At 33.4% G+C, this 9,637-nt stretch overlaps 1 protein-coding gene across 1 annotated transcript; it reads left to right on the top strand.

Moving 5' to 3' along the window:
- The first annotated feature begins 311 nt into the window (after positions 1-311).
- Positions 312-3,111, top strand: LOC145109394 (Tetratricopeptide repeat (TPR)-like superfamily protein). Its single transcript, XM_079046533.1, has 6 exons — positions 312-693; positions 1,019-1,215; positions 1,316-1,498; positions 1,590-1,680; positions 1,783-2,038; positions 2,545-3,111. Exons 1-6 carry the CDS (start codon positions 419-421, stop codon positions 2,884-2,886), a joined length of 1,344 nt encoding a protein of 447 aa, XP_078902659.1. The 5' UTR covers positions 312-418; the 3' UTR covers positions 2,887-3,111.
- Positions 3,112-9,637: the final 6,526 nt, after the last annotated feature.

Raw genomic sequence — 9,637 nt, 5'->3', positions numbered from 1 at the left:
TATATATAATAATGAGTCGAAGTTGTTTTGATACTTTTGGACTTAAAAGCACATAAAATTTTAAACAACGATAGCTAGTTACATATATTTCAAAATGCAAGGACCAACTATAAAACGAAAGATATAATGTATATCACAATAAATAGAAGTTGCTTTAATACTTTTGGATTAAAATCATTAAAATTTTAAACAATAAGAGCTAGTTTACATATACTTTCAAAATGCAGGGACCAATTAGAAAAGTATAGATTATCAAATAGCTGTTGCAGTCCGACCCGCTTCTTTTTGGCAGAAAATATATATTCACTTTTCCGCCAAGGGCTTCAAAGGCACAGGTGAAAAACTTGAAAGAAATCAAAGCAAAGCGCCATTGACTTCTCTAATTCCAAGGGTTTTCATTTCCATTTTCCCTCCATCAATGGCGGACGAAGCTCCGACTTCACAAGATCTTGCACCAAACGGCAATCAAGCGCCTGCATCTGTTGATGCCACCATCGACTCAACAGGTCAGGGTGGCACAGCCTCTTCGTGCAACAACAATAACGTTGTCGAGACATCGGGGCTGACGTCTGATGGAGAAAGGGAGAAGTCACTCGAGTACGCTGAAGAGTTGATGGACAGAGGATCGAAGGCTAACAAAGAAGAAGACTATGCCGAAGCTACTGATTGCTTCAGTCGTGCCCTAGAAATCAGGTTAGGGTTTCTAACTCTACATACTGTTTTAATTCAATTAATCATGTAGAAGTCTCTTTTCCTGTTGATTTATGCGAATAATCTCGGGTTCTGCTTTGTTGAAAGCAAACAAACCATGTTTTGAAGTGTAATTTTGTTTCCCGGAGAAGCATACAGTTTTAATTAACAAATTTGTTGTAATTTGTTGATTCAGAAGAATCTGCGATGTATGTTGAATTTTCTATGTTAACTTCTGTTGTGAGTGTAATGTTATCTCCAAATGATATGAGACATGTTCTTTCGAATATTGAAGATGATGAAATCTCTTCCTTTTCTGTTGTATCAGAGCTGCACATTATGGCGAGCTTGCACCTGAATGTGTGAGATCATATTACAAATACGGATGTGCACTTCTATACAAGGCTCAAGAGGAATCCGATCCATTAGTCTCTGGTACTGTTTCCAAGAAAGAATCCACTGAAAAAGGATCCACTAAATCAGCTGAAAGTGGAGAAACTTCTGTTTCAAGCAAAACTAAAGAAGGTACTTCAAATCTTCATAATTCACATCAATAATATTAGAAAATGTTTTCCACAATACAAATGTGGATGACAATGAGATTTATGCTCTTGTTTTTTTGAAGTGGAAGATCAAGATGAAGATGATGAAGGAAGTGAGGGTGAGGATGAAGAAGAAGACGAATCTGACCTAGATTTAGCTTGGAAAATGCTTGATGTTGCAAGGGCAATTTCGGAAAAACAACCAGGCGACACAATGGAGAAAGTAGACATTCTTTCAGCTTTAGCAGAAGTAGCCTTGGAACGAGGTATGCATATTTTGCTAATTGCTAATTACAAACATGACTTACCTTCAACTTTCTAAAATTCCAATTTTGCCCTTTTGTGTTATTCTTACAGAGGATGTTGAAACTTCCCTGAGTGATTATCTGAAAGCTTTATCAATGTTGGAACGCCTAGCTGAACCAGACAGTCGCCACATAGCCGAACTGTATCCTTTCTTTTCTCAAGATCAATACTTTTTTTAAATTCCGACTTTACCCTTTACTTGTGTTTCTGAATTCTGATCTTTCCTTAAAATATAAAATTTCAGAAACTTTCGGATATGTTTATGCTTAGAAATCGGGTCAAAGGGTCAAGAAGCAATTCCATATTGTCAAAAGGCGATTTCAGTTTGCAAATCTCGTTTAAAGAGACTTAAAAGTGAAGTGGAAAGTTTATCTGGGAATTGTGAATCGAGTGTTCTTGGTAGACAATCTTCTAATGCTTCACAAACGAATGATCCGATTTCTGAAAAAGAAAAAGAGATTGAGATTCTCACTGGTCTTTCTACTGAGCTTGAAAAAAAGGTAAATGTAAACCCACAGTTTTTTTTTTTTGGGTTAATTTCAAAAAAGACCTTCTATTTTGTGTTTTTTTTTTCCGGATTAAACCTCAAATTTATTTTTTGTCTTGTATTTTTTCATTTTTCCTGATTTTGCCCTTTTAGTTATTTTTTGCCAAAATGATTGTAAAATGTGAGGGTTTTTTTGAGAAAAACTATAAAAGTTGAGGGTTTATTTGTAAGCATTTAGAAGGTTGAAGGATTTTTTTTCAGAAAAAAATTCAAAGTTGAGGGGTTTTTTCGGAAAAATAAAAAAAATAAGGTCTTTTTCAGGCAAAAGATAAATCTGAGGTTTAATCCGGAAAAAATACAAAATATAAGGTCTTTTTTGAAATTAACCTTATAAAATAACAAGTTCTTTGCTTTATGTATCAGTTTAATTGTTTTATTTATCTTTATAAAATAACAAGTTCCATTTCTTGGGATTGTTTTCTTGAATAATAATTAATTATATTTGTGAAAATGTATCAGCTTGAAGATTTGGAGCAAATTGTATCAAACCCATCATCCATACTATCCGACATACTTGGAATGATGGCCGCCAAGGCGGCAAGAGGCGGAGGAGAGGGTTCTAGTGGCGGCAGCGGTGGCGGTGGATTGAGTTCTTCACGGATTGGAGCTGGTGATAGTTTCGGGTTCGGGTCGACTACTGTTTCAACAACTCAAACCACCACCACCACTGGTGGTGGAGTGACACATCTTGGGGTGGTGGGGAGGGGGGTGAAGCGGGTGTCCATGAGCACAACTGGAACTGAATCTTCTCCAGCAAAAAAAGTTGCATCTGATCCAACGGCTGATAATGATGCGGCTTGAACCCTCTCTGTAGGGGTCGTTTGATTAGATTGTAAGGAATGTGGTTTTTATGTGGAATGAAGACGTATTGGGTATGATTGTCAACAACCTTTTGAGAGGTTTTAGGTTTTAAGAAAAATCTTTGTCCATGAGTATGGATTTAAAGCTTTTATTTTAAACAAAAAAAACTGTTTATCTAAAAGTTATTTCAAGTCATTTACGAGAGTTTTTAGCTTTTTTTTTTAATGTTTTTTTTTTTTACATATTTTAGAAGTTTATTATTATTTTTTTGTCATGCAAATAAAAGCTAAAGTGTTTTAACAAACATATCTTTAGCAATATTAAAAAAAACCACAACTTTTGAAGTGAATATTTTCAGCGAAATCGGTTCCTTTTATTTTAAGGGAATTTTTTAGACATTTTATCGTTTTTATAGTATTTTTTCCCAAAAAAACATTTTCAACCTAACATGAAACTGAAAATTTGTGCTGCGACACTGATTTTATCAAAAAACTTTTTTTTTTTTTGAAGTTTTTGAACAATTTGATTTTGTGAAAGTGTGATTTTGGCATGGAGAAATTATATGTCATTGGGAATTAGGCCTGACAATCGTGTTGTGTTCGGGTTGGCGGGTTAAAATATATCAACCCAAATACGACCCATTTAATTATACAGGTCACGAGTTGACGGGTTTGGAACCTAAACTTATATATGACCCGTCAACCCACTTATTTATACGGGTTTACAAGTTGGCGGGTTCGTGGGTCAGATTCGGGTTCGTATGTTCGTGGGTCGAATTCTATAAATAAAATTGATAATTAAACATGAAATCATGAACAAATTCTTGATGCAAACATATCTGAATTTTAGAAACTTAAGTCTTAAACATCTAAATGAAAATTAAAAACATTTATGCAAACATGTTCAAACTAAAACATTAATACAAACATAGATAAATTTCAATCGCACCCGTTGACATCGGTCGATAATAATTCAATAGTTCATGCCGCCATTCTTCTGAGATACGGAGATTATTTAGGGCAAACGCCAAACGCGTTGCAATGCAAATCAGCAGATGGTTACCCACGGGTCAAATGGTCAATGATATTGGGTATCCTATCCTACTATAAAGTATAAACTGTATAGAGTATAATATTTAATACATTTAAGAAATATATAATTTTTTTTATTAAAATACTAAACGGGTTGGCGGGTCAACCCGTATATTTTTTGAGAAACCCATATATAACCTGTTTAATAAACGGGTTGATGGGTTCGCGGGTTGGCGGTTTTGACGGGTTGAAAAACTCAACCCAAACACGTTTATTTCGTGTCGTGTCGCGGGTCGTATTGCAGGTCGTGTCGAGAATTGTCAGGCCTATTGGGAATTCTAAATTGAAATTTGGCATTGCAATATTGTTTAAATTTTCATCCAAATTTTGATTTCCTTCTTTTGGTGGGACCATATAAAAAAAATACATTTTACAGAAAATAAATACTGATTTCGCACTGAACTCATTATTTTGTAGAAAGCAGAAAATTTTGAACTGTTTTATGAAATTTCTTATTAAATATGACTATATTTGTATTTTTTTTATTTAAATATATGACTATAATTAAACCAGATAACATAATACAATTGGGTGATTGTAGTTGTAGGCGTGTAGCTACATGCTGGTTATAAGGAACGGATAACTTTGTTAACATGACATTTTTGTTTTTGTGACAATTAAATATTCCCTAGATCATCTACAATACAAGTTGTGTACATAGTTGTTTGATATATTAAAATAATAATAATAAATTAATGAATTGAGATCTTTAAAAAGATTTAAACTTATATAAATCTACAATATTATTATCACATATATTAGTGAATGGCATTAAATATGAGATAATGAGAGGTAGATATGTACCCATGGTACCAAGCATACAAAATTAAATGCTTTCATGGTCTCAAAGTTTTAATATGTGTTGGAATTTAATGATGGTATTAAATTTGATATGCACTATGCACTCATTGAAATTATTATTTCTGTTAAAATATAAAATATTATAAAAACGGTTAGATTGTATATAAAGAAGCAAATACACATCCTTTAGGCTTATTTTTTGTTTTGATATATATTTTTTGAAATCAACTTTTATGTTTCTTTTTTTTTTTAATTATTTTGCAACATTTTAGTGTTTTTATTTATATTTATTACTTGCACATCAATAAATTTAAACATTACTTTTAATTTTTCTCTATTTATTGAAAATAAATCAATACTCAAATAATAAAATATTCAAAATTTTAAGATTTATAAAGAAATTAAAAAATAAAATAACTAGTCTTATTTTATTTTTTATTTTTATCATTTTGATCTCATTGAATTTCAAATCTTCATGTGAGCCTCTAAAAAAGATTTGGTAAGGTGAAATTAGGTGGGAATTCATTTCTTGATGTGATAAGAAACCACATCAATATATATTTGTACGATTCAAAATTTTAAAAATAAACATCATGTTTGGATGTTTCATTGGTCTTGTTTAGTTAAATATTAAGAGATAAATCATAATGTATCATAAGAAGATTATATTCGGATAGTATTTTTTTTGAAAAATTTAGGTTGCGTTTAGTTACGGAAAAACAGTTTTCATTTTTTGTTTTTCGTTTTCCCGTTTCAGTTTTTGTTTTTTGTTTTCAGCATTGGAAAATTTAGAAAACACGTTTAGTTAAAACTTATTCATTTTTCATTTTCAGTTTTAGAAAATTAGAAAACACGTTTAGATGTGTATATTTCTATCGGTTTTTATTTTTAGAAAACGGTAGCGGTGGTAGGATGGGGATGAGGGCAACCGGGGGGGGGGGGGCAGTGGTGATGTCGATGATGGAGACGGTGGTGGTGGTTGTGGCGGCGGCGGCGGTGGCAACAGTGATTGCGGCGACGGTTGTGATGCTGGTGATGGGGTAGTGGTGGTGGTGATGGTGATGGGTAGGTCGGTGATTGTGGTAGTGGTGTTGGGTGTGTGTGTGTGTGTTTATAGGGGTGGGGTGGGTGTGTGTGTGTTTATAGGGGTGGGGTGGGTGTGGGTGTGTGTGGGTGTAGGTGTGAGTGGGGGTTGGGGTGAGTGTGGGTGTGTGTTTGTGGGTATGTGTGTGTGTGTGGGGGGGGGGGGGTTGGGGTGGGTATCTGTTTATGTGTGTGTGTGTGTTTGTGGGGGTGGGGGTGGCTTTGTGTTTGTGGGTGTGTGTGTGTGTGTGTGTGTTTGTGGGTGTAGGTGTGTGTGTGTGTTTGTGGGGGTGGGGGTGGCTTTGTGTTTGTGGGTGTGGGTGTAGGCGTGTGTGTGTGTGTGGGGGGGGGGGTATGGGTTGTGGTAGGTGTGTGTGTGTGTGTGTTTGTGGGGGTGAGCATAGGAGTGGGTGGGTGTGGGTAGGTAGGGGTGTGGTGGGTTGGAGGTGTAGAGGTGGGGGTAGGTAGAGATGAGAATAAGGTAGTGTTTGTTTTTTGTCTGCAGATCTGCGTGACCTCTTCTGTCTGCGCCGCGCAGACCTCGCGCAGACATTAGCCTTCGCATACTGTTTGTTTTTTTGAAGACTGCAGACCTAAAAATGTATGCGCGCCCTCTTCTCGGCGCAGATGTGGACCAGAGTCTTCTAACATCTTCAGACATTTTCTAGCCTAAAAAAACATATATATCTTTATTTTTTTAAAGTTTTTTTTAATTTATATTTTTTCCAACTTTATTAATGATAAACAATTTGAAAAAAAATTACAAAACTTAAAAAAAAAAGGTTCGACGATACAAACATGATATTTTTGACAAATTTATAAATAAAGATTTATTACAATAATAGTCGTTGAAGTTGTTTATATAAATATGAAAAAAAAATCATAATATATTCTCATATTTTTTTGCAAAATTTTGTAAAACATTATTTAATACAGTATCGTCAATTTCTCGAGAAAATATTTATGGTACGTTTTTAATGGATTTAATTGAAAAAATCGAAGTTTATTTCCATCCATTTATGTATCAAATTCTTTGATCGCTAATTATAATGTTTAGTTATAATTTTGCAACCAAAGTTGTTGGTTTTTATCAAATATATACGTTAATTCATACCATTTTTATTTTTATTTTTTATACAATAATACATAAAAGTTGATCTAGATTCGTTAATTATTTATAACAAAGTCATAAAAATATTAAAAAATCACTTTGAAGTTTAAAAAAATCAGTTTATTTAGATTTCAGTTTATTTTAGTAGCCCGCAGATGTTAAAAAAACAAACAGTCTTCTTTTTTTAGACTGCAGACGTTTGGTCCACCTCTTCCACTGCAGAGGTCTACAGATGTGGTCCGCAGACTGCAGACATTTTGCATCAGAAAAAACAAACAGCACCTAAGTGTGTGTTTATATTTTGGAAAAATTTTGGAATTAGAAAAATGTGGAAAACAATAATTATTGATTTTCCAAAAATTTCCAACTTCTTTATAATTTTAGAAAACGGAAAATTTTCATTTTCCTTGAAAAATTAGAAAAATAGACGAACTAAACGCGTTTTTAAAATTCTCATTTTTCTTGGAAAATTTTTCTGAAAAACGGCCAATTTTTCCGCAACTAAACGCACCCTTAGCATTTTGCTTGTATATTTAATTATTCTTTGTTATTTTAACATCTAAATTACTAAAACTACCTGATGTTAATTGTGAGCTCAGATGTATGTGATCGTGACTTATGATCTTGTAAACCGGCAACACAAATTTTGATTGATTTTTGTTTAAAAGTGCAAAAAATATTTATTTTATAAGTTTACATTGAAACTATGAACATATAATATTAACATTAGTTTATTTAGATTTTTTTTGAAGGACGATTTTTTAATGACTAAATTATCTATTTTCTAACTTGTCAATGCTTTAGATTTAGTTGAACAAAATCAGTTTTAATGGTTTTGAAAAGAAAAAGGTAAAGAATTTCCTTATTTAATTCCCATAGTGCTTGGATGTATGTTCTATTTAATGTAACCGCAATGGGGCCTATTAATAATTCACCCAACTTATTTTTATCATACTTTATAATTTAATTATTTTTCAATCATTTCAAATTTTGAATTATCCTTAATTATCAGCCGATTTGTGATTAAGTGATAATTTGGCCCCATATAATCATACTTTACAGAACAAATTTAAGAAGAGATATATAACTTTTGTTATTGGCATTTTTTTTAATCGAGTTTGTATTCCCAAATGCCAAATTGGTATAATTGTAAAAACAATTTAAATTGTAGTTGAAAATTAGCTTTTGGCTGAAAAATTAGTTGCTGCATGAGAAACTATCTGGTAATTAATAAGTTATTAGTTGTTAAAGTCGTTTGATGAAAATTAACTATTAAACTATATATATAAAAACTAACAATAAATATTATATTATATGAGATATTATTATAATAAATAGTAAAATTCCTCATATGAAAATCTATTCATTCCTATTATCTCAATTCTCACATCAATATGTCCTTGCTTAAATACATGTTTAGACAACTTTACCTTTCAGAATCAAGTCACGTGCAAATCACATGACACAAAATAGCTTGCAAATTAGTGATATAAAATGTCATAGGTTAAATTTTTTAAAACAAGTAAATATTATAAGATATTTTTAGGGTAAATTAAACGATTTGTCTCTCGTGTAGGTGTCAAAAAGCAGGTTCAGTCATTATTTTCAAAAGTTAACTCAGACCTCCCTTATACCGTTAAAAGTTGTACGCTTCATCCCTCGTTAGTGTAAATTTGCACGTTTTATCCTTTGTGACACATAAAAAAGAGTATAATGCTATTTTCCATTTATTTTTAACATTTTTGATATTTTTAATCTAAAAACTATTTTAATTATATTTCTATTTTGTTGAATAAGACCTGACCACCACCACCACCACCACTCAAAATAACCACAAACCACCAACTCATTCACCGAACCACCAACCTACACCCAAACCACCATCGAACCAACCACATTTACTGTTAACACCACCACCAACCTCCATCAGAAAACCATCTTGCAAATTAGGAAAGAATAATCAGGGTAAATCGGAAAGAATAATCAGGGCATGACGACGACGGATTCCGACGACTTTGTTTCTTCTCTATCGGATCTCATACGAATATCCATACATTTACTATTAACACCCCCGCCAACCTACCTCTTTGATCTCTGTTGTGCACTACATCGTCTTAGATCGACGTTGCCTGGTGTTTCGAACCTTCGCCTTCATCTTCTCAGATCTATGATCGCCGCCTAGGGTTTAAGTACATGTTACTTCCATCCACCGGCTCAGATACAATGGGAAAACAAACACCTTTATCACCACTACTACGATTGTCCTTATTCCACAATTAAACAGTCGACGCAGAAACATGAGATGGTGGAGACGGAGGAAGAGTGAGGGGGGGGGGGGTAATCATCGTCGCCTTTTTTTATCTACCGATCGATGGAGAAACAAGAGATGGTGGTTGTGAGCTACGATGGTGATGGCGACCCACATTGGTGGTGGTGGTGTTATGTTGACTGGTGGTGATGTTATTTACAAATGGTGGCTGTTGGATCGATGGAGAGGAAGAGGAGGTGGGAAAGAGAGGAGACTAAGCTTAGGAAAGGGAAGAGGGAGGAGTATGTTAGATATAGATATCTATTTTCTTTTTCATTTTATTTTTCAATCTAGAAATGATAAGTAAATAAAATGAATCTGAAAAAGAAATTATGAACGGTAAAATAGTCATTTTAT

The sequence above is a fragment of the Lactuca virosa genome, chromosome 4 (assembly GCF_052849685.1).
Source record: "Lactuca virosa cultivar CGN04683 chromosome 4, Lactuca_virosa_CGN04683_v6, whole genome shotgun sequence".
Lineage (NCBI taxonomy): Eukaryota > Viridiplantae > Streptophyta > Magnoliopsida > Asterales > Asteraceae > Lactuca > Lactuca virosa.
This window is presented reverse-complemented; position numbering and strand designations above follow the sequence as displayed.